Source organism: Crocodylus porosus, unplaced genomic scaffold (genome assembly GCF_001723895.1).
Source record: "Crocodylus porosus isolate Cpor-Errol unplaced genomic scaffold, CroPor_comp1, whole genome shotgun sequence".
Classification (NCBI taxonomy): Eukaryota; Metazoa; Chordata; order Crocodylia; family Crocodylidae; genus Crocodylus; species Crocodylus porosus.
The window spans coordinates 105,181,557-105,206,921 of record NW_017728947.1 but is presented as its reverse complement, the minus strand read 5'-3'; the positions used below and the strand labels follow the sequence as shown (position 1 = coordinate 105,206,921).

The window sequence follows — 25,365 nt, the reverse complement described above, 5'->3', positions numbered from 1 at the left end:
ACCCTCCCACTCCGGTTGGCAGGACTGGTCGAAGGGAGGGGCATGCCTCCCCCCCCCGCCCAACTAAGGTGGCACCAATCACCCATGGCAACAGCTACTTGTCTCAGTCTTCAAAAAAAAAAGTGCAGTCAGACACCTACCTAACAAAGATTATTTGGATAAGGAAGGGGGCTAGCTGAGGCATGAGAACAAAAGAGACAGTCAGAGGTTTTGGTGGGGCTGAATGAATTCAAGTCAGCAGGGCCTGATGAATTTTATCCCAGGGTGCCGAAGAAACTGACACAGATCTCAGAGCCCTTGGCAATGATCATCATGAAGTTGTGGAGGACAGACCAGGGACCAACGGACTAGAAAAGGGCCAACATAGTGCCCCTCTTTAAAAAAAACCAAAAAGGAGGACACAGGGAACTAGACCAGTTAGCCTCTCCTCAATACCTAGGAAAGGGGCTTACTGGAAGTCCATTTGTAACTATCTGGAGGAGAGAAGGCAGACCACAAGCACTCAGCGTGGATTTAGAAAGAACAAATCACATCAAACAAACTTGATCTCCCTCTTTGACAAATACAGTAGGGTGGATGGGGGAATGCTGTGGATATAGGCTTCTGGATTTCAGCAAGGCTTTTGGCAAGGTTGCATGTGGGCTAGAGGTGTGGGCTAGCCCAAACTGCTATAAGGTGTAGAGACAACTGGTTCAATAGCTGCAAGTAAAGGATAATTATAAATAGATCTATGACAGGAGGCTTTTGAGCAGAGTCCCACAGGGCCCTTGAGCAGAGTCCTGGGCCCTGTGCTGTTCAAAATGTTTATTAATATTTTGGATGCTGAAAGTGAGAGTTTCTTGAGCAAGTTTACAGATTACATGAATCTGGAAAGGATTATGACCATGTCATGTTGGAGGACAGAAGCGCAATTTAGAAGAATCTTGACAGACTGGAAGGGTGGGCTGTTAGTAACAGGATGAAGTTTAATGCTGACAAATGCAAAGTGCTATCCCTCAGGAAGAATAATAAAAAATGCAAATAAAAAATAGGGGACACCTGGCTGAATGGCAGCACTATGGAGAAGGATCTAGGAATCTTGGTAGATCACAGACTCAGTAGGAGTCTACAGCGTGACAGCTGTATAAGGGCACGTGTAGTTTGGGATGCATCAATAGAAGCACCGGGTGCAAGACAGAGGTGGTGATGGTGCGTCTTTATTCAGCATTGGTTAGGCCTCATCTGCAGTAGTGGGTGCAGTTTTGGGCTCTACATTTTAAAAAGGACATGGAGAAGATAGAGAGGTTCCAGAGGTGGGCAATGAAAATGATAAAGGGCTTGGAAAACAAGTCAAGAGAAGAGAGGAAATGGATATGTTCAGCTTTTGGAGAAAAGGCCTTCAGAGGGGACATGATAGCAACCTTCAAATACCTGAAGGGTTGCCATAAAGAAGGGGGAAAACCCCTTTTCTCTCTTGCTGCAGAGAGTAGGAAACAGACTAATAGCTTGAAGTTGCAGCAAAGCAGGTTTAGACTGGATATCAGGAAAACCTTCTTCACTGTTAGAGCAGTGAGGCAGTGAAACAGATTGCCTAGGGAAGTTGTTGAAGAAGAGGTTGTACAGGCATTTGTCAGGGATGATCTAGGAGTAACTCTGCCTATGTTCTGTTATGGGCGTTTTCCATGTCTTTGGACTTAGCTGTTTGCTATATAGGGCAGAGAGAGATTTTTTCCCCCCTATTGTTGCTTCATGTAGCAGGGTTTTGTTTTTAAGCCTTCCTTAGAAGTATTGGGTATTGACTGCAGGCAAGTCTGGGGAATTTGACTGGGGTGTGCCAAAGCTTCTACTGGGATTTTAAACCTAGAGGCTTTTGTCCCTTTGCTCAGGTTCAGGCTGATCACTATATTTGGGATCAGGAGGGAATTTCCTCCATGGTCAAATTAGTGCAAACTGGGGAGCAGGTAAGGAGGTTGCTTTTCTCTGTAGCAGAGGGGCATGGCTGTCTTCCTGGGTTGGCTGACACAGTCTCTCTGCTGTACCTGTGTTAGGCTAGGTTATTATGACTTGTGGTTGCATCAGGGTTGATTGTAATTTTGATAAGACGGGTCACCAACCTGGGGATCCCAATCTACAGGTAGATCCTCTTTTGGTAGATCCTGGGCTGGGGGGACAGCTGGGCATGCATGGACGTGCACACCCACTGCCCCCAGCCCCAGCAGGTCAATCTGTAGGGGAGGGAAGGGGCAGGGGCCAGACCGAGGCCCCTGCAGTGAGTGGCTGACCAGGTAGCCCAGCCAGGAGCAGGGGGAAGGGAAGCGAGGCCCCAGCCCGGGCAGGTAGTGGGAGGATTGGAGCCTGGAGGGGCTCCTTTGGGGGTGCAGGGGGCTCCCTTCCCATCTCTGTGGGAACAGAGGCTGCTGTCACTGCACCTCGAGTCCTGCTGCAGCTGGCCACATGCGGGCGCTGCTCAGCTCGGCAGTGGGGACTCATGTTGTGGTGGCCCCAGCCCAGCTGGGTCTGGGAAGATCTGGCCATCTGGGAGCACATGGGGGGCTCCTGCCACAAGGCACAGCCTGGCAGAGGCCCTGGACACCCATGCCCCCCAACCAGTGCTTGGGGTGCAGCAGGCAGTCCACAGCAGCACCCGCCTCATCCTGAGCATGGGGGGGAGGGGCACGGGCCCCCGGGGCCTTCACTGGGCTGCACCCAGCAGCGGTCCCTCTCCTCCCCCCAGTGCCCCTGGACCACAGACTTTCACACCCAGCCGGGCCACGGCTCAACAGCACAGTCCTCTGGCTACTGGACAGCCATGGCACAGAAGTGGGGTTGGGCCCTGGCTTGGCTGGATCTGGGACACGCTGCAGTCCAGGGCCCATGAAGCAGGGGGAAGGGGACAGTGGGGGAGGGGGGTGCAGTAGATCCTGGGGTGACCTTTTAGTTTCAAAAAGTGATCTTCAACATAAAAAGGTTGGAGACCGCCGAGTTAGACAATGGAGTTGTGTAGGATGGCTTGGGTAGAGAAGATCCTGCCTTAGGCAGGGGGTTGGACTAGACCTCTAGAGGTCCCTGCCAGCCCTACTTCTCTGTGATTGTGCGCTCAGATACTGAAGATCATGAGCTAGTGTGGAATGTGTCATAGGGTATACATATTTTATAGCAGGGTAGGTTCAGAGACTATTAGGTACAGCAGCATCCTACAGTCACCTTTGTTGGAGCCAACACCTTGTGGTTAAGACGCATGTCTAGCTGTCAGGTCTTGGGATTCTTTTTCTTTTTTTGCGTCGGGTTTCCTGTGTAAGCTTGTGAGGTCCTATATCTGTAAAGTGGATATGAAAGATCGCTTCTTGGCCTTTTAGCTAAGATGTAACATTCTCTATTAAAGTTTTATATTTGCTTCACAGGAAGGTTATGAAGCGAAAGTCACTGGTAGTTTCAAAACATATTTGAGATCATCAGAAACAAAATACTCTGCAAGTTCAAAGTATCATTATGTGGTTCTTACAAGTAAAGAGAATAGCCATAACTTTCCTGCTTTGAAATGCATTTTACTTGCTGGAGCTCTAATAATTTTTACCCTTGGCATCTGCCTTTACTGCCTAGGTATCTAACTAGTTTTAAGTGAAATTTCTTCATTGAAAACAGTTTGGAAAAACTGAATTCTCGGCAACTAGGGTACCAAACTGTGCATCAAAGATTTGCCAGTGCTGCTGCATAGGTTGAACACAAGTGTAGTCCAATACTAGTTGTGGGCTAGCTAAGACCTTACAAGGAAGAAGCATAGTAAAGCATTATTATTAGTTCTGATTTAGAAAGTTGTAGCAAAAACCAATGTGAAAAAACATCTGCTCTTATTTTTGAAAGTTTAGTGTGTTAACGTGCTTATGCATTATTTCATATCTAAATACAAATTTATTGAGGGCTGAACTAAATGTGAAATTGTATAACAACAATATTAATACTATAATCCACTATTATCCAGTATATTAAAATAAAATAGGAGCTCCATACACACCAACAGCCATATGTAGACAATATTTTGGGAAAGATGCTATGAAGGGCATGACTGGGTCTCCAGACTTTGTAGAAAGGAGAAGCATAATTTTAATACATTTTAAATTGGATTGTGCTAATATTGTAACCTTGGGTCACCTTTTTGAATGAGTTCTCTAATAAAAACAAGAGCCCCTAAAATTAATTGTTCTTGAACTATCTCAGTATAGATGTGTATGTTGCTGGCTTAAACTGAAGAAAAGGCTGGGTAGGGTGGCACTTACAGACTAAAATTATTGTAGTTATATCAATTTGCACCTGTGTGGATTCAGCTATAAAAGTTGAGTCCATTCAATGTGGGTCCTAATACACCCCAAAACATTCTCTTTCTAACCTCTTTCACCCCTTTCTGTCCCTGAAAGCTGACCCTTCACATAATCAAAACCCCCTATCAGGTCTGGACTTGTACAGGGCTAACAGGATAAATCACAAAATAGAAACCTTATATTGTAAACTCTTTAGGACAAAGATTGGCTGCTTCTTGTTTAGTATCCAGCAGTGGGGATTTGGTTTCTGACTAAGGCTTATAGGTACTATCACAAAAGAAGCAATTAAAATGAAATGTGAAATGACATATTGAGAACCCTAGCTTTCAGTAGGAAATTTGGCTCCATAACACCATGTGCATTGCACTGGACTTCCAGAAGTCTCTGGTGGCTGAAGTTAAAGAAAGACCTTTGGACATCCATTAGCACATGGAGGATGGTAGACATGTTGGAGGAGTCATTGTGGTCCTTTGAGAACTGCAGGGCTTGCTAAGATTGAGACAGGTGTGGCTGGAAGAGTCTGAAAAGGGTTATGAATATTAGCCACCACCCAGCAGTCCAGGTAACTTCTGCCATCATATACATGAACTGAGCAATAGAGGTGCTTAGCACTTCATCTTAAAAGGCCATCTGGTTTTCCTACCACAAGTAAATATGAGTAGAAAGACTACTGTTATCTTTATTACCAGTTTTCTCCTCTAGTTGTTTTTTTGTTGCGTTAGACTCACTGTCCCAAAAAAGTCACAACTTCCTCCCAGATTCTCCCTTAAAAATATCAAAATAGCTTACACTTTCTCCTGCAATCTGTAAGGGACATACAGTAACACCTCACTTATTTGCATTCCAAACGGGGAAAGCCATTACATGTGATGGAAGTTTTGATGAGCAAATGAATGGACAAACAGTGCTGTATTGAAATCTAGGAATTGTATGTGACATAAGTCATGCTATTTGACGGATATAGTTTGTTCACAAGTAAACATTCTGTGGGTTGTATGCTCTAGCAAAATACGATCTTTTGTAGAAGTTATGGTCTCCCGGTAACATGAGAAATTGCTTATTTTATATGTAAAACATCAGCTAAATGACTGGGTAAGTGGCAATTTTAGTGTGAATAATGTTGTCTTTAGATCCATGAGGTTTGTCTATGTAGTGGGTTGTCATTTTACACAATACGGTCTTTTATTTCCCTGGGCAAACTTACCCCATAGAGTACAGCATAACCCATAAACCAGGCACATACATAAACAATAAACAGTTATCTTAAACTTTACGGTCTTTCCCCAAACTCTGAGACAGTGTTGTGGCTCAGTGCTGCAGCCTCTAGCCTTGCAGTCTTTCTGCTCTCTCCCTCCAGCTCCCTTCTCTGAGAGCCTTTTACTTCCTCTGAGCCAGCCAATTATCCTCTTCAGCTGGCCTAGTCCTCGTAGGCAGGCCAAATGACTTTCTCGCTGCCTGTAACTAAGCTGCAACCCCTAAGGCATGCAACCTGTTACAAACTGTTATTGCTAAACCAAGATAAATTGTGGTTTTCACTTGAAACTTGTAGTTTTTTCAATTGTACTGCAAGTTTTTCTACAAGTCTGCAAAGTCCCTTCTCACATGAGTTGAAATGAGTGAGAGTAAGGTCAGGTTGTCAGATACTGTAGTGGGAGTTTACAGCTTTCCCAGGAATTCTCCTCCTGTTTAATCTTCACTTTGTGCAGACTGACCTTGCAATAAAAACCTAAATTGAGCCAGTAGGAAGTAAGTAACTTTTCTAACTGGATATAATAAAAATAACATAAAGTCAAACATTACCCGGTTTCTCTTTATCTGATTTCCCCCCCCCAACACACACACACACACACACACACACACAGCTGTACTGGTGAATATGATTAAATGTGTCCAACTTTACAAAGGAAGCTATTGGCCAAATACATAGATTTACTCTGTAGTGAGCATTTACAATTCTAGACAAAGCTAATTTGCTGCCACTTGCTGCTGTGCCACAGTATTTTTATGAGCAAATTCATATAGAATTGAAGACAGTAAAGTAGAAGTAGCTGGCAGGCTGGGTACAGTTTCTTGGCATAAGCCATAGATGTATGAATGAGGTTGCTCTACTTTTCCCTAGTTTGAGTTCATTACGTTGCTGTGTTTCTCTGTTCTATTAATCTGTCTAAAATCTGTCTAAAATGACTAAGGTGAATTATCTTTTTATAGTCAGTTATAAGAGAGACAGATGAATGTGAACAAGGAATTGAGAAGTTGAAGCAATTCTTAAAGAACCACTTGGGTGAACTAGCACATGAAAATCCACTGTCTTCTTACAATGCTGCTTGTCCAGAGGTAAGCTAGTCTTTTCTTTCCAAAGGTAAGTTTTCTAACTTGTGTGACCTGGCCTGGCTTTTATAATACCATCACTACTGTATGATAACATGAAGAAAATGGCAACACCTTTTTTCCCCTCTCTAAATCATTTCTATACATGTTGCGATTAAACAAAGGACACAGGTAGGTTTTTAATGCAGGGAATATGACTGCATATATAAGATGCTGCATACTGACCAGCATTACATTTACTGTAAAATGGAGGTGTACATTGAATGCATTTCAAAACGCCCACTCTCTCAGCTGTGATGAGCTAATACCAGGTAAGTTCAGTATCTGGGTGTCAGACGTGCAGAGACAATTCAGAGGGCTGTAGGAAGCCATGGAAGTGAGTCAGTAGGCAATAATCCTTTTGTCAGTTATTATCCAATGCCCCGCTTCTGTGTTAGGCGCAGTGTGTGCTGCTATAGGTTCTGCCTTTGAGAGAAAGCACAAGGCAAAGATCTGATTACTTATGCTCATTAACGCTGTTGTGGTGGTAGTTTTGGCTAGGGGTAGGAAGCTAGCCTCAGTGCCATGGCTATTTTTCATCTTTGATAAATATATATTTTACTTATGTAAATTATGCCCTGCTCTTCAGTTGGATTCTGTAGTCTCCTTTTCCTGTCCTGAATTGTGCTACATTTTCATTATTTGTTAGACAGGTGCTGCTTTCCTCCCCACAAGTGGCTTTTTTTTTTTTTTTGAGGGGGGACATCACGGCAATATTTAAATACTAAAGGATAAACGAACAAAAGTCAGGAAATGTGCGTCTTACAGGATATCCATTACTATTTATAAAGCACCTCTGAAATGCTCAGCCTATTGCAGACACTACTTGCACATTCCTATTTTAAGTACATATAATAAATCTGACTGCAAGTTAGTAGTTGAATGGGTGAGTTAATGCTAGTACTGTGAATCATTTCCTGACTCTTGTTTGTTTTTAATAAAATCATAATTGTGGTGGTGTGCCAAACTGGGTTTTGCGTTTAACTTTCTTTTTTTTTTTTTTTTTTAAGAGAGAAAAAACTGCGTTGGCACATTAGTATTTCAAGGATTCAAATAGCTTTTCAATCTCACATCTCCATGAGGGTTAGGGTTGGGGAAGCTTCCATTTCACAGGCCTGGAGGGAGGTGTGTGTTTATAACTTGGATGTTGCTTCTGGTTGGCTTCTGACCATTTTCTGGCAAGCAGAGGAGCAGCATGTGAGTTATACTGCTAAGTCCCCATTTCCAAAGGCAAAAGATTGAAATATCTGTCATCTTAACTGAAGCCAGAAAGTGCAAATGGAGCCATTATTTCATGCCAATTTTATTTTTCTCCTGCTCGTGATGGCGGGGGACAGTTGGAGGATTTTGCTGCGCACGTTTCATTGTGTAAGGAAATAGCACAACTGTTGTAGCAGATCCCCAGCCCCTGTCCAACAGAACCCAGAGTGACTTAGGAGAGGGTGAGCTTGGCTAGCTTGCTGTAAGGATAGCAGATGCTCACCGAAGGCATTCCTTGCAAGGATGCTGCCTAAGTTCAAAAAGCCTGCATGTGTGTTTGTGCACCAGTGCAGTGTCCTTGTGCTATTAACAGAAGCAGTGGCTCAGGCAGAGCCCTGCTCTGGTTTGTTGTCTGGGTTAGCCACTCTACATTGTCTTATTAACAGCCCTGAATGACTTCCCAGCTGCTGGAAGCATTGATGCCATTGTTCTGGGTACCTCAAGCACAGCCTCAGGGCACGCTGTTGTGCCAGCACTGCTGCATACAGGCCTTGAACCGGATGGCCTGTTGCTTTGCCCCTTTTTGAGTACAACAGAGGCAAGCGTGGTGCTGCCATGTGCACTGTCAGCAAGGGCGAAGAAAAAGCCTGAAAAGAAAAATCCCTGCTCTGGTTGTGTGACTGACCTAGAGACCTGGAGGTTAAGCAGCTGAGGGATCTAAGTCAGTTATGCTTTTTCCTTTCCCGCTGAAATGCAGCACAGGAACAGATGCAGAAAAGAGGAGCGCTGAGTGGAGAACGACACTCAGTGAGAAAAAGAGTAGAGCAGTGAGAACGTGCAGTGAGAAAAAGAGTAGAGCACCTCTATTGCCCCCTGGTTTCTCCATGGCTGCCCAAGCCTGTGATCCCATCCATCCAGAATACTATCCCTTTCCTCTCTCTGCTTTCATGAGACTATCAGGCTTACTCTTAACACCAAACATGGGAGTTGCAGAGCAGTGCTGCTATACCTTAATACAGCATGAAAGATAAAAGTCCCTGCCTAGGTATAATCTTATTTTGAAGCATCTTCAGGGAGAAAGAAATGAGCTGTTTTATCTCTCTCATCCAGGACCTCTTGAGTGTCTTCTCTTCTTGCTACTAAGAGAAAGTCTGCTTTGTAGTTAGCTCCTATAAAGGCTTATAGCAAGCAGCCGTGGCTGACCTGTTTAGCCGAGTAATGCAATCTAGCTGCATTCCCTCACTCTCCCGAGAGGATTCTGTGTCTGGACCAGACCAGTGAGAATCCAGATCAGCACTAATTATCAAGCCTGTGTGTTCCCAGATGAGCTATAGCTGGGCAGGTATAAAGTTGGCAGTCCCTGTGTCCAGACTCTATTGTCTCTTTGTGTTTTACCTGGCATCTCTGGCAAGTGCCAATGGGGAATTGTCCGAATGCCAAAAAAAAGGATGACGAGACAGTAGCTCCTCTCCCAGTAAGACTCAGCTGTTACTCGGATATAAAGTATTGTCACATAATTAATAATGAAAATGTAAATTACAAGCATTGTTGCTCTTCAGGGAGAATTGGAAGCCATAAAAGAACAGATCATCGAACTGTGCCAGAGGAAAGAAGACATCCTCGTGGGAATGAAGAGTTCAATGCTCAAACTACACCAGCGCTTACAGCAAGAACATCCTGAGTCAGAGGGTGAACTTCCAGAGCCTCTGTCCCCCGAGGAAAGTGATTCTGTTGGGAGAGATGCCCCTGAGCAGCAGGTAAGTGGAAGGCCGCATGACCCCTTCAAACAGCCCTGATGAGGCATGATTAGGTGCGCGATGGGGAGGCCTTTCAGGATATTTTTCAGTGTGTGGAAAAACGATGTGAGGTTGCTTGAAATAATCAAAAGTAAAATGTGGGCTCTATAATTTGCACTGCAAGTGCTTGTTCTAGGATTTTCAGTAAATTGTTTGTATGGAGCAGAATGAGGTTTACCTCAATTGTAGGCATAGATTTACAAACTGACGAACTAGGTAAAAAGCCCTTTTTGTCAAAAGTACTCAGACCCTGCAGCTTTCAATTACTTTAATTGGAGCTGCAGGGGCTCAGCATTTCTAAAAATTAGGCCTCAAGTTGTGATTTTGTTGGGTGTGAAAGGGGCAGAAAGAAAAGCTGTTTTTGTTGCAAGGAGTAATTGGACTGTGTCTCTGTGCCTGCATTGTAGCTGAAAAAGAGAGGATCGTCGTCTCTTCTTCCTTCTTTAGTTGAAGAAACAGAAGATAGTTTGTCCCACAGTGAAGTAAGTAGAACGGAGAGTTGGGAAGTACGATCTTTTTCAGAGGAAGTTATGAAAAATGTACGTGCAAATGTGAAACCCTTTAGAATCCCTTGGATCCTCCTTCATAGTGCATTTTTGGAAACGCTGTCATAGTAAAAGCCACTAGACTGAAATAAAATATTGCTACTTTCAGTTGCATGCTGGACCAGAGATTGCTTTTTTTTATGCTGGGTGCTACCTTATTCTGCAAATCATTCTACTGCTATTGGTAATACTGCTTGCAGCAGAAGGTACTACTTAATGAGCGTGTGATGGCAGAACCTGACACTAACCTACCAGCACCAACGCATTTGACGTTCTGCAGAACAGAGAGCTATCCTCTTTCCTAAAGTGTTCAATAGAAACAAGACAAACCTAAACTCAAAGCACAGGATCAACTAAGCAGGGTTTGACAAGATTATTGGTGATGCAAACCAAGTAGGGAAGAATTTCTGAGAGCAAATGGCTTTAGCAAAAGGATTTCAAGGGATAGTGGGCTACTGATGGGCATGACTTAGGCAAATCTCACAAACTCGAAGCATAGCATGAATGGTAGGTGTGGAGCAGAGTTGGAGGTGGTTAGAATCGCAGGAATGTTTGGCATGTGAGGGTGAGTAGGAGGAAATGGTTGCAACAGCCTGACTTTAGCCCTACACTGGAGATGGATTATTTATGCTGATTCTCCCTGATCCAACACCTTTGTAAATAGTGAAGTAGTAACCCCTGCCGAAACACATAGGCAGCACTAATCATTACATCCTGCCATTGTATGAGTACATTAACTCCCCTCCTAGAAATACTAGGGTTTGTCTGCCATGTATCTCCAGCACGTCCTGGCAGGGATGCTCTGCAGCGTTCCCTTCCCTCCAGCCCCCTCACATGCTCCAGCCTGGGAAATGTGCTGGTGGAAGGTAGTCCAGGGATATCCTCTCCCCTCCCATGGTGGGTCTCAAGACCTCAGTCTCCTGCATGCTTGAGAGTAGCCAGTGGAGTCATTCCCAAAGCAGCTTCTCTGACACATTTTCCCATATGGTGTATACAAGCAGGAGAGAGAAAGCACGGCATGCTTGGGCTTCCCTGCAGGGACGTGCTGGCCATGCCGTATAGACATACCCTCCAATGCCATTCTGCTCCCCTTGGAAAGAATGCTGCGAGGTCTGAGAGCTTTGGGAAGAGACAGCAACGTCATAGCAGAATATTGCTATGAAAATGAATATTGTAGGGAAAAAATGAAATTGGGAAATTTGCAAAGACGTATTGTAGCCTCTTACCTCTGTATTGTTACCCACACACAACATGTTACAGATGCATAGGAAAACATGGCCCCACCTGTGGTTCTTATTAGTTAGGGTTCCAATCCTAGAAACACTCAGGCATGTGTTCAGCATGATGCACGTGAATACTCTTATTCTAATCAGTCAGGGGAGGCTCAGCTGCCTGCCAGATGCAGTTTGGCAGCTCAGGAAACTTGAAAGTATATGTAGAAATGTTTGTGGGGTTTCTTGCCTACCTACCCTCTAACACAAGAGGTTGTATCCTGCTTGACAGCAACAAAATGGTGTAACCATATAGCAGGTTTCTGTACCTTATGCAGAATGAACTGATGGTCCAGTCGTTTTCAGGGATATCTATTTTTCAGAAATCCTTGCAGTGAAAACTCTGCTGCCTACCTTAGCAATCAGGTGGGGTGGGGTAGGCACCAAGGCAAACAATTGACAGCTGAGAGACTAAGTTCAAGGCCACAGCAGAAGTACTCACGGTGCAGCCCTGTCAGATTCCAACAAATTTACAAATTCTGCTAAATACCTTGTCACAAGGACACAAACAAAAGAAAAGCTACTGTGCTTTCCCAGGCACCATGCAAAAATTGGCTTTTTTGTGGTCCATCTTAGCAGACAGACCAAGAATTGGAAAGCTGCAAACTATAGCGCCCTTTTGCCTTGGCAGTCACACGGGCAAGATAACGTGGGAGGGCCTGAACGTGCATGTTTGTGGGGGCAGGGAGTGTCTGTTCCCAGCACAGACAAGCCAAGGCCTTTGCTGCTGCTGACTTTTTCTTCATGCAGAACCAAGAGAGACAAAGAAATATCAATTTTATGTGGCCTTTAGGGAAAATAGGCAAAGAAAGAGATGCAAGCACAGCAGAGATAAGAGTGCCTAATGGTTTTAGTGACCACATGCTCCTTCAAGGAGTGCCACATGTGCCACAGCTAATTCTTGACTGTTGTTTTTTTCAAAGCAAAGCACGGTAGCAGAGACCGTTGAACCCTGCTGGCCTCCAGGAATGAGAGATGAGACCCCCAGGGAAAACAGTGTGGCTTCCTGCTCTTCTGGCACCTTGTCAGATGGTGTTGCACAGGTAATGTTTATCTTTGCACGTGGAATTTGTCCCCCTGTGCAGGCGTGTACTGGACCTGGGCATTTCTTAAGTGACCATGAGTAGAACTTAAGGAGGGCATAGGCATTGCACTGTTCTTTGTCCAGGGGGGAGTTTTATCCTTCACAAATCTTTTTACAGGTCCCTTGCTTGTATCAAAAATGCAAAGCTGAAAAATGCAGATTTAGATGAATAGCAAATTCATTTGTTATCCGTGGAACAGGCACAAAATACAGCTGTGGGGCATATCACATGGGGAAAATGTGTCCTGGAGTAGAAGAGGGCAGCACCTCCTCCATATCCACTCATTTAGACTGTTGGGAGTTTTTCAGATCCGCGTCTTAGTGAAGTTGTGATAGCTACAATGTATCTGTCTCTTTATATCAGGGGTACAGGTTGTAGCCGTATTGGCCAGTAGACCAAAGGAATCGGAGCTCTTGGCAGAGGTGATACCATTTCTTAAACCAACTAAATATTTGCAAAATAAATGTCTTTATTTGCAAGCTTTTAGGCGCACACACCTAAATATCTAGTTGCTCTAATAAAAAATGGCACCTCTGCCAAGCGTTCCGATTCCTTTTGTCTCTGTATATCTTTGTGTCAAACATGCTTTTATTGTTGGCTAAGAATAATGTGTGGATTGACTGCTGCCTTTGGAGACTTCTAAAGTACAAGAAGGCAATCAAAACCTTTCCACCACTGCTTTTCCTTTTTTCAGGATGCGAGTGAGCTAATAGAATCATGTGATCAGCATGACGAGGAAACACCTTTTCAAATTTCCCAGAAAGCTGAAAACAGTGAAGAGTCCACTCCAGACCTTAGCAATCAGCCAGTGGTGAGTATGTAGGTCTGAAACAGATTGCATGCAGTAATCCTCCCGGTACACTGCAAAACATACATCTTTGAGCTTTTGGAAAGGGCTGAGATTTGTGCTTTGCACAGCCCTGAAGGGGAAGAAAGGAACTTTTCAGTGGTTGGCTGGCTCATTCCTGTCTCTAATAATTATGCTGATGTCAGTGGGATTTTGTTGTGGAGTCTTGCCAGGCATATTTTGTGGTTTTAAATTTACATAAATATACTTTATTCCTAGCAAATGCAGCTAATGAGGCAGCAGATGCGAGTAAGTTTGAGAAAATATATGTGCCACTGTACATGCAAGCCTGGATGAAAACAGTAGTCCAGGTCAGCCTTGCTCACTCTGCAGCTGAAGGAGAAATGGATTAGGTTTCCATTCCTGTATTTCTCTCCCTAGCATCCACTAGTGAACGTTTACTATACTAAAATAAAACCCAGTTATTCCCTTTCAGGATTTTTTTTATATTGATGATATTGGCATGATTATGATACTTCTGTGGGCAAGACCTCTATCTGTCCATTTCCTCTGCCACCCTGCTTTTGTATCAAGTATTTACTGCTCCTGTCTCAAGTATTCCACTGGAGGGACTTCCCTTTCTGGAATTGTTCTGCATAGTCCTCTTACCTGTAATGGGATTGCACTCCAGTTTTTGCCCACTGTTGTATTACACATAGCAATTTTAACTGATGTCTTTCAAGTTCATACATTTCCTAGGTGAAGATAGAAGGAAATTCATTTTTGTAAATGCTAAAGCATTTTGCTTCCCCTTGAGAAATATTTTTAGTCAGGTCAGAAAGATGAGGACTTTGATCAGTGGAATACTTGTTCTATCCAATGACTAATCAAGTTCAGTAGGCAGTAAATCAGCCTGCATTTTATTCTGGGGGGCAAATAATTAGTGCTTCAACAAGAACCCCAGGGGACACTGGAGCTGCTATAGAAAAATATTCTGCTCTGCTTGAATTCAGGTCAGAATAAAAGAAATAAAACTCTTCTGATGTGTGCTACTTGCTAGGGTTCACAATCACACATGTATGCTGTATCATTCAGTCCACCTCAAATAATGTACATTTGTATTAAGGGTGCAACGGTACAGAGTAATGATAATAGAAATTGTGGTGAGATTTACATTATATACGTTCTCAGCTTAAGGCTTGTTTAAACACACGAGAGGCATATCTACGTGAGATATTTATGGTGGAGCTGACTGATTTAGCAATGCAGCATCTACACATGCAGTGCTGTTAGGCCAGAGTAAACTGATTAAATCTGCCGCAGGATAGTACTGCCCTATGGTGGAGTTGTTTACTCCACTGCAGCGCACATGCAGACACTGATCGGGCTGGCTGGGGTACAACAGTGCTTCAGTGTGGGGGCTGCATGCTGGCTAGCCCTGCACTGGAGCACCCTTGTGCCCCAGCCAGGCCCCCTGCAGCACACTGTGCTGGGCAGGAGCAGCCCCAGACTGGCAGGCTGACCCCTGGAGTTCCCTGCCAGTCGGGGCTGCTCCACCTCGGCTTAGCATGCTGTGGTCCCAGGCACACATGAAAATGGAGCGCCCAGAAGCAATAAACTCTGGCACAGACTGCACTAGAGTTTATTTTGTCACCTTATTGACACATGTAGATGTGCCCAAGTTGTACCACTTCAACTATATAGCTCTAGTGAAAGCAGAACCACCTCCCCCACTGTACTTCCAGGTGAAGTTATAACAGTCTAAAAGTGCATAACTTATTTCTTTAGAGAAAGTGGAATAAATTGTTGGCTAAAACTGTGTCTGCCTTGGCAGTTGTACTTAGTATAAAATTTTAATAAGAGATGCATGCATCTGGCCCACATAATTATACTGCTACAAAAACTGTGGGCACAGACTGTTTACCTCTCCAGTGCCTACTTCAATGATTACTTAGTTCTTAGTGCACAGTGGGAATGCACAATGTTGTTGTTCTGATGTGGTATAGTTTTATTATGTCCATTTGACAGAAGTATGAATGACAGCTGGTGCAAGGAGTCAAGCCTGTGAGGTCAGATTATCCATGTGTGTCCTTCAGAAAACATAAGTCATCCACCAGCAATGCTTGTTTAAAAAAAAGCCATTGATATGTGCTGTATAGATAATTGTTTGTTTGGGATGATTTAAAAGTCGAGGTTCAAATTTAACATTAACAGAGTTTTCATTCCTTGATTTAAAAACAAAAACAAATTTCAAAATGCTGAAATTCCCAATGAAATAGAATTTCTGTTTTTGAGCCCCAGCCCTTCCTATTTAAAAGTAACATTTAAAAACCTGTATTAAATCTAGATCTTACAAAGCATTGCTGTAAAAGTATGAATTTGCTTTCACCTCTTCAATATATTGACGTAAACCCAAAGGCAATTCTGTTTAAAGCTAAAAGTGAAAATCTTGGCTGATTGTGGAGTGAACGTTCGACAGACGTTGGTCAGGGATGATCTAGGTGTAGAGTACAACATGCATATGTCCTTTCAGGACTAGGTGGAATCTAGAGTCAGGACTACAGTTATACTGATATTTCTGCACACCAGCTTAAACCTTCCCCCACGGACAGTGGGAGAGCATAAGGATCCCCACGCTATGCTAAATCCTTCCTCAGAAGCATTGGGTGTTGGCTGCAGCCAAGGCTGGAGATTGTGACTGGGGTATGTCAGTGCTCCTGCTGGAACTTAAACCTAGAGGTTCCTGGCTATGTGATCTTGCCCGATCGCCGCATTTAGGGTCAGGAAGGAATTTTACCCCATGGTTAGATTGGTACAAACTGTAGGAGGGTTTGTTTGTAGCAGGGGGGGTTGGCCCTCTTCCTAGATTCTCTCGAGCAAATTTAAACAACCTTTGCGGCAGCAGGATATTGGTTATCTTGGTCCCCTTGTTTTACCTCTGACCTATTAGGGCATTTTGTCTTGTGTTGTGTCTCCCTTGACTGTATTCTTTTCCTAGAAGGTTAGGCAATGGATTTGTATAGGATAATCTGGATAGGAATAGGGATGGTTCTGCCTCAGTCAGGGAGTTGGACTACATGAGACCCTTCTAGCCCTACTTGCCTGCAATCCTATGAATGAGTGTTGTCTTGCACACTCGTTTACATAAGTACACATGGAGTTTACCTTCTTCCTAGTGCTGTAAAGCTTCATTTGAGTTCACTTTTGTTTGTTTAATTCATAATGACTATGGCCCAGCATACCAAAGACTCAGACTAGAAAAATAATGTTTAAAGTAACATAATATAACACCTAAACCAGTGTATTTTCCCTTTCGTATCTGCCTGCTCAAATCTCAATGAAGTTAATGTATGTTGTTAGCCCTAACGGGTTTTTTTTTTTTTTTTTTTTTTTTTTTGGGGGGGGGGGGGGGGTTTGTATACCCAGAGAGTAGTATGAATCATAGTGTATGCGTAAGTGGTCTAGTCAAGTGCCTGATGAATTGCCTGTACAGAGTCCTGTGACCATCGCACCAAGACCTTTGACGTGTACAACTAGGCAAGTTTATAGAGGAGTGGAGGCTGTCCCCCCATCCCTCCTTTACACCCTTGAGACAGAATCCAGAGGCCAGACCAAGTCCAGACATCCAGTGCCTCGATGGTTGTAGCTTCTGCCAGAGAGCGACAGATAGGAACTGCTGCTGGGTGCCTAATGCCTCGGCAAGGGTGCGTTTCTGTCAGGGTGATGTCCATTAGCCTTTCCCCAGGGAGTACCCACAAGGCAGCGGGGGCGAGAGTTTTGAGGTGCCCTATACTTGCCTTACTCTGGAGGTTGCAACATTGTAGTATTTTGTAGGAACTACCCCACCCCGAGTAGCCCCACCATGTTGCCACCAGGCCGTCTAGTCAGATGCAGTTTACAGTGATGCTCAGGACCAACACCCAAACTACTATCGTTCAGTTACCCACGTGAGGGTTAGGGCATGTATCGGTGTACGTAAGGGCCATGCGAAATTTCACCCAGTGTTTCGTTTCAAAGCTGGTTTGATGCATTTCGAGCTCGAAACAGCAAAATCAAAATGAAACAAAAGCCTTCAAAACAGCTTTGAAACGACACGAGGGCACTCGAAAAGCTTCAAAAGTTACAAAACATTTCAAGTTTTGAAGGCAGGCTTACTGGCTTCGGCGCCGGTCCCAGCTGGCAGCAGCAGCCCCCTGTCATAGAGCAGGCAGATCGGGGCCCGCCTGCACCCCTGCCAAGGCTGTGCCAGCCTCCTCCGGGGATGCTGGCCCCCGATCTGCCTGCTGGATGACAGGAGGGTACTGCTACAGCTAGGACTGGCGCTGAGCACAGCCCGCACACAGCACTGGGAAGAGTGGCAGAGCCCCAGCTGGCAGCACCAGCCTCCTGTGATCTGGTAGGCGGATCAGGGGCCTGCACCCTCAGGAGGGCTCTGGGGCTCTGCCGACTCCTTCTGGGGTGCAGGTCCCTGATGTGCCTACCCAGTGACAGCCTGGCTGGTGCTGCTGGTTGGGCACAGCCCGTGCCAGAAAGATCGGAGCTGCTGCTGGCCCCAGCTGGCAACAGCAGCCTCCTGTGATCTGGCAGGCAGATTGGGGGGCCTGCACCCCCGGGAGGAGTCCAGCACCGCCCCTGCAGCTCTCCCAGAGATGTGAGCGAGCCCCCGATCTGCCTGACGGATGAGAGGAGGCTGGTGCTGCGGCTGGGGCCGCAGCGCCACCGATCCTCCAGGCACGGGCTGCACCTAGCTGGCAGCACCAGTCTCCTGTCATTGGGCTGGCAGATCAGGGACCCACACTCCCAGGAGGAGTTGGCAGAGCCCCACAATCCTCTTGGGGGTGCAAGGGGCCCAGTCGGCCTGCTGGATCACAGGAGGCTTCTCCTGCCCCTTGGGATGACGCTGGGCACAGTCCGCACCCAGCACCGGGAAGATCAGTGCTGCCGCTGGCCTCAGCTGGCAGCACCAGCCTCCTGTCATCTGGCAGGCAGATGGGGCCTGCCCACACCCCCAGGAGGGCTGCAGCAGCTGTGCCAGACTGCTCCTGGGTGGGTGGACCCCCGATCTGCCTGCCCGATCACAGGAGGCTGGCGATTCCACCTGGGGCCAGCGGTAGGCAGGCCCGGGGCAAATCAGCTTGTGTGGGGACCTGCCTCCACCCCGGGATCAGGGCAGTGGGAGGCCCCGCGTGAGCTGATTTGCCCCGGGCCTCGCACCCTCCTCCAGCCAGCTCTGGTACGGGGCCTGGAACATATCAGCTTGCATGGGGACCCGCCACTGCCCTGATTCCAGGGTAGGGGAGGGTCCCCATACGAGCTGATTTGCCCTGGACCCCGCACCCTCCTTGGGCCAGCTCTGCTATGGGGCCCAGGGAAAATCAGCTTGTACAGGGATCCTCCCCTGCCCCGGGATTGGGACAGCAGATCCCCACACGAGCTGATTTGCCTTGGGCCTGCCTGCCGCTGGCCCCAGGTGGTAGCACCAAGCTCCTGTGATCTGGGAGGCAGGTTGTGGCCTGCACCCTTGGGAGCAGTCCAGCACAGCCCCCGCAGCCCTCCTGGGGGTGCGGGCAGCCCTGATCTGCCTGCCAGAGGCTGGTGCTGTGGGTTGGGTGCAGCCCGTGCCAGGAAGATGGATGCTGCTGCTGGCCCCAGCTGGCAGCACCAGCCTCCTGTCATCTGGCAGGCAGATCAGGGGCTCGCCTGCACCCCCAGGAGGGCTGCGGGGGCTGTGCCGGACTCCTTCCTGGGGTGCGAGCCCCTAATCTGCCTGCCAGATGACCGGAGGCTGGTGCTGCTGGCTGGGGCCAGCAGCAGCACCAATCCTCCCAGTACTAGGTGGGCTAAATGTTGAAACAGCATCGAAACAGGAAAACCGTTTCGACAACATGAAGCAGAACAGTGTTTTCGAAATTATACAAAACTCGAAACGAAACACTGTTCTCTTGAAAGGGAAGTTGAAGCGAAACAGTGCTGTTTCACCCGGCCCTAGTGTGCGCGTGAGCACAACCCGGACCTGTGGGTATGCTTCTAAGTGAGTAGCTGTCTAGAATGTATTTATCACAGAAATGTTAGATAGCTGCTCAAGTGAGGATAAATGGGAACTGTTATTCAAAGACTGCAGAAGTTTTAGGTTCTCATGCTGGGGCCCATAGCCTAAATAGGGGCTGTTTTTAAAAGTTTATTTGTAACTGAGCTCATAAAAGCAATGGACAAACATTGCACAAGAGTGTCGTATGCAACTTTAAACTGCAAGCCTTAGCCTCTGACTTGCACAGAAAAACACCTATCCTCAGGGGTGGCTGGTTAACAAACGGTGAGTCATTTTACTTCCTGAATGTTCAGGTTATACCTGTGCAAATGCAAATTGGCTGGCTGCTTGGAAACCTGTAGCACCTGATCACCTCATTGCTCGGTTGCTGGTTTTTTTCCTTTCCTTTGTAACCTGGGAATAAGGCGGCAGTACAGGTTCAGGGCTCTGCGTGCAAAAGTTAAAAGCATGTCATGCTGACAGATTTTTCTGTGTTTGAATGTCCTTTTGCTTCAGGGTGACACGCCTCCTCTCGCCACAAACACTGCCCAGGGCTTGCAAGGGAAGCTAGGCGATTCAAAGGAAATAGTGGATAAGAATAGGCCTGAGCCTGAAAAGATCCTCCATGTATGTCAGGCACAAGTTGCTGAGCTGGAACAATGGCTAGACAAAACTAAAGTGTCCCTGGGATCAGAAACCCAGACCCCAAAAATGCAACAGATGGTGGAACAGCAGCTTGCTGACTGTCAGGTAAGATGAAGTAGTCAAAGTTCACTGCCACCATCTAACCCCTTCTTACCATAGATGTGTGTTTGCATAAAAACTACAATGATGCTGTCTGCTCCGGTCCCTGTTTACTACGCCTTACACCGCAGTGAAAACAAGTAGATGGTAACCACTTGGTTTCAATTTCAGCTCTTCCTTCCAAGGAGCTATTTTAAATGTCTTTGTTTAAACTGTACACATTCCATCTCCTTATGTGCATTTCCAGTATCTGGGGAATTGAGATGGGACGTAAAACTTAAGGAATTGTATTTTGTAAAGGTGTTCTGTACTTTACACTGATTTTTTTTTTTTTTTTTTTGGCAGAGTATAAGATTAAAAAAACATCACTAGCCTACTTTCTTTAAAAAAAAAAAAAAAAAAAAAAGGCAGCTTTTACTTAAACAAACTGGCCTCGACTGTAATAAAAACTTACTGATGTAATAAGAGGGCTTGGTAATGGTTTGACCAATCTGTTTAATGTTTAATTTAGCTTATGGTCTAAAAATAGTCTAAAATGTAAATTCTTACTGTACTAAGTCCCAAGTCTCATTGACTTCAGTGTTTGTTCACGCTGGTGGACTGACTGGACATCGGAGACTGAAGGCCATGTACATATTCACATGCAGAAGTCCTTTCAGGACTGAATGGAGTCTAGGGTCAGCACCACAGTTAGACTGACGTTTGTTCGTACTGACTTAACCTTCCCACAGAGACAGTGAGACAGAATGTAAGGATCCATGTTATGTAAAGCAATAACGAGCTTCAGAGAATACTGAAGCCCTAATGTAAAGATGTCCATTTTAAATTAATCAGAAATGCTTTTAGAAAATTTATGTACCCGGGCCTTTTTTCCCTCCTGACTGAAGTTCTATTGACATAGGATTCAGGTCCATATAATGTTTTAGGGCAGTGGTTCTCAACAAGTTTAGATTCAAGACACCCCTTGGAAAATGCCAGCTTTTAGTTTTCATTCATTCTTTGGCTACTGAAAAAAACCCAACACTTTTTCTGTTGCAAAGTACTCAGGAAGACCACAACAGGGCGTGATGCTTGTAACACTCTGGATTCCTATTTGAAATCTCTGGGCATGTCCCCATGAATGTGCACTTGCGTGGCAGTTTTTTGACACTGGGAGATCCCAGTATCAAAAAAACAGCCGCCACCTAAAAAAAGGTGGCATAGTGCATGTGGCAGCAGTGTGCACCAACAGAAAATGGAGCCTGGCCAGCCAGACCCATGCTCTGGCTGCCGTCCAGGCTCCAAGCGGCATGCTGCTGTCCCGGGAAGTTCCCAGGACCCCAGGTAAGGCTGCTGGGCCCAGCCCGGGTGCTGACCTGGCCTCCCCTATCCCACCTGGCTCTCTTTGCCACATGCTGGAGGGCCATGCCTGGGGACAAATAGCAGTGGCATAAATATGTTCCACTGTTGTTTGTCCCATGGGTAATGTGCACCCCTGTACATGTGCGCTCATGGGGACGTGCCCTCTGGTTTAGTCGTATAAATCCTGTTTGTGCACCTAACAGTGCTAACATTGTGTGGCACCCTTGAAAGGATCTCAAGGCATCGTGACTGAAAATCACTGTACCAGAGTCTTGCATGCTTGCAAAATCCTCTTTACTCCAGTTCAGGTGCTATCACCTTTTAGCTCCAGTTTAAGAACTAGAACTTGAAAAGCACTGTGTTTTTTGTCTAGAGCAGCCCTGAGTGGCAAGGTGGCAGTAGCATCAAACAGCTGTGATCTGTTAAGCAGTGAAAGCAACTTCACCTTGAGGATGGTGACATTGCAATGATTTGCTCACTGCCACAAAGCAAGGGCATGTGCAGAACGCTGGTCCTGCCCTGCAGCTCAGAGTGGCAGGGGATGTATGGACTCCACAACCTTGGGATTGGAGTTGGAGCCTTTTAGACCCTTTTCAATCCATGGCTTTTCACCTGGCCATGCCACTTTTGGCCTCTATGAGTGCAAACCTTGGATCCAATGTTTAATTCTGAAGCTTTTGATTCTACATTGGTAGACAGCTAGAACACATTTTACAATAATGTCCTCTCCCCCCCCCCCTCCTTTTTAGTATGTTAGTTATCAGTTAATAAACAGATCTTACATTTTTTCTAAGAATCAGTCTCATAACCCGAACAGATGTCCTGTATTGCATCTGATTGTGCCAATGGATGTGTTTAGAAGCGACAAACTGGCTGTGCGGTGCGTATGCACACACGTGTTTGGAGTCATTTCAAAAGGGACAGCAACTGTTGGGTTCTAATTGTTAAGTCTGGGAACTATCAAATGCAGCAGCACCGCGCCAGCTGCAACACTGCCCTATCCATGTTATAGCTGGTCCACACACAACAGTCAGAACATGACTCTCTACAGCCCTTTTGAAACAGCTCAAAATGTATGTGTCCATACTTCGTGTTGGCATACCCAGAGTATTTTACTTTCTTCTTTTACCAGTCTGCATATATACAAATCTCTTTGAAATTTTGGGGCTGCTCTAATCTTTTGCCGGGGTGCACTTAGGTCAGTAGCTTTTAAAGCAACTCAAAATCCCGGTAGTACAAAGAGAATATAAAACTTCTTTTACTTTGCTCCTGCCACCTAGGGCCTTGCCATCTTTGTCACATTCAAAATCCAGTCTTACCTTTCTTAATACCTGGATTTTAGTATGGGTAATGGAGTTAATGGATCTCACCATATAGCCTGTTGTTTGAAAAAGGCTTTTCCTTTTGTATGTTGATTCATCTTAATTTGCCATTTGCTAGGCATGCTAGGGGTTCTGTGGTTAAAAGATATTACCAAAAAACTTTGCTCCTTCTTTCAAGCAGCTGAAGAGTGAGCTGTGACTCTAGGGTGTTACTGGAAGGGAGTGGTATGCTCATAATGGTGACAAATTAACTACTTTACTTTGTAGGCTGTGTTATCAGAGATTGAACAAAAACTGGAGGACTGCAGAGATACTACAGGCCTCCAGCAAGAGACTGAAGCCCTTTCCTTGAAGCTAAAGGAAGTGAAGTGCAATTTGGAAAAAGTCCAGGTGATGCTTCAGGACAAATACAATGAAGAACAGGTAAAAAAACATGAGCACTCTACGAAGACCTACTGAGAGGAGCTCCATGCTGTACTACGCAATAGCTGCAGAACAGCTTATAATACATTACGCGAAAATAAGGAACGGACAAAAATGAATGAGAATGTCAGACTTGCTGTCAGTTTGGTTCTCAGCACTGTATAATTATCTTCAGCCCACTGCTTGTAATGGGTTTTAGTGGCTCTCTGAACAATTTAGTTCTGCTTAAAGTGCATTGTGACTCAGGTCAAGGTTTTGTTAGCTGTATGTGGGAAAGAATGCAAGAAAGTGTTTAAAGACTTAAAATGCTGCACAGAAAAGTCCTAGTGGTGAAAGGTCCCTGGCGGATGGATCTAGAGACTATAGTTTTCTCCTGAGTGAATCTGCAAGGCTTGGGCAGGGATACTGGATGCTTCTTCACAGCTGCCCCATCTCTGTCCAGTGTGTTGCCCTCATATAACTGGACTCACAGGCAACTGGTAGGATAGGCACGGGGGAGGGGGGCATGTGCCCATGTGAGATTGGCCTCTGACTTGGCACCGCTAAGGACAGGGCAGTTTTTTTGCCACACAGGCCAGTAGCATGTTGGAGGTGGGGGCTGGGGGGAGTGTCAGAGGGAGCACCAAGCCATGGCACAGAAGTATAGGAATGGATATGGGGCTTTTGGCCTGCCCACAAATTGTACCCACCCAGAATCAGGAGGCACCCGTCACCCCTGGCTGGACCTCCCACAGTGCTGAAAGAACAAGCTATTCTCAGTCTATTTAGCCTGTTTGCTGAGATTACCCAGTGATGCAATCACTTCCACATTGTGGGGCCAGTTTTCGCAGCTAGTGGGTATTTGCATCAGGAAAGGGAGCTGCAGCCTCCTCCAAGCTGGGACACCGTCATTGGAAAGGTAAGATACGTGGGTGCAGGACAGGTGTTGCTATGAAAACCCCCCTGTTAAAAACCAACCTACCTCTGAAGTCATAGCCAGGCAGGAGATCTAGGTAGCCTCTGACCAAGTGAGTTGCTTCCAAAATGGAGGCAATTTGCATGCGGTTACATTGCATGTGCATGCATGTGCAAGTCGGGCAACGTTATCACGAGTCGATGTCAGCAAATTACCCGAACTGTGTCCGTAGGTTCCCTACGTCCACTGCTCACTATGTAAAAAAGGACCTGCTTGGCAGATAAGGAAAACAGCATCATGTTCTCACCAGAAGGAGCAGCACTAAAGTCTCTGTAGTATGGCTACAGCAGTGGCCTTGTCCCACTCCTCAGAGAGAGCTCTATGGGTATACCCCCCATACTGGTCAGAGCTTATTTCAATGCCATCTCTTCCCTAAACCACACTGATGGCCTTTGTGCTGCCTTATTAGCTCCAAGAGCTTTCACAAAACAGTGACTCTCTTTTTATAGCTCAGCAACAGTGAAAGGATCCAGGCAGAACCCATAAAGACTCTTCATCCAGACAACTCCAGTATAACCAATCTTATCACCAGTGACCAGCCGCCCATCAACAGGCACAACAGCTTAGAGCAACAAAAGGTAATCCTATCCTTCATTTTATGGATACTGATTTGTATTGCCAAATCGTGTCATTGATTATACTTAGACATATGTGACTCATAGGAATGGACTGTAACTTGGACTACTTGGCTTCTCTGAGCATGTGGTCCTCCATATAGGTCTCTGGGGGGCACTCAGGATGTGGGTCTGGACATACAGATGCAAGCAGGTGAATGTGGAGAGGCTTTCTGGACAGCTGAATGGGAATGGGGAAGGTGACAGTGGTAGAGCAGGCTATAATAGCACACTAACACAGCTTGGGGGAAGGGGAAAGCTGGGGGTCAGTGTTGACTTTTATTCCACAGGATAAACCAGACCCAGCATCCCAATACACAGAGCTGCACAGGAATAAATCTGTGAGAGAGTGCTTATGCTAAGCAAGGCCTAGCATTAAAAAAAATGCACTAAAACTCCCAGAATGCTTCAAGGAGGTTGAGGTGTCAGCGATTGACATTCTGGTAATCACTTTCTGACCCTTAGATGAAAATACTGAACTTCTGACCTTTGAACAATGATAAAAATAGCAGACATGCCGCTTACATTGTTAAGAATAGGAAACTGCATGGCTAAACTGCAATGACGAAAAAACAACCGCATATTATGTCAG

General features: G+C 45.6%; 1 protein-coding gene across 1 annotated transcript in view; it reads left to right on the top strand.

Moving 5' to 3' along the window:
• SYNE2 (spectrin repeat containing nuclear envelope protein 2) overlaps positions 1-25,365 on the top strand; it is a 256,377-nt gene that overhangs the window by 133,757 nt on the left and 97,255 nt on the right. Inside the window, exons 63-70 of the mRNA XM_019550841.1 lie at positions 6,504-6,629; positions 9,422-9,619; positions 10,066-10,140; positions 12,398-12,517; positions 13,254-13,370; positions 19,891-20,124; positions 23,049-23,204; positions 24,609-24,737. Coding sequence (XP_019406386.1) covers positions 6,504-6,629; positions 9,422-9,619; positions 10,066-10,140; positions 12,398-12,517; positions 13,254-13,370; positions 19,891-20,124; positions 23,049-23,204; positions 24,609-24,737 — 1,155 coding nt within the window. The remainder of the gene's footprint in view (positions 1-6,503; positions 6,630-9,421; positions 9,620-10,065; positions 10,141-12,397; positions 12,518-13,253; positions 13,371-19,890; positions 20,125-23,048; positions 23,205-24,608; positions 24,738-25,365) is intronic.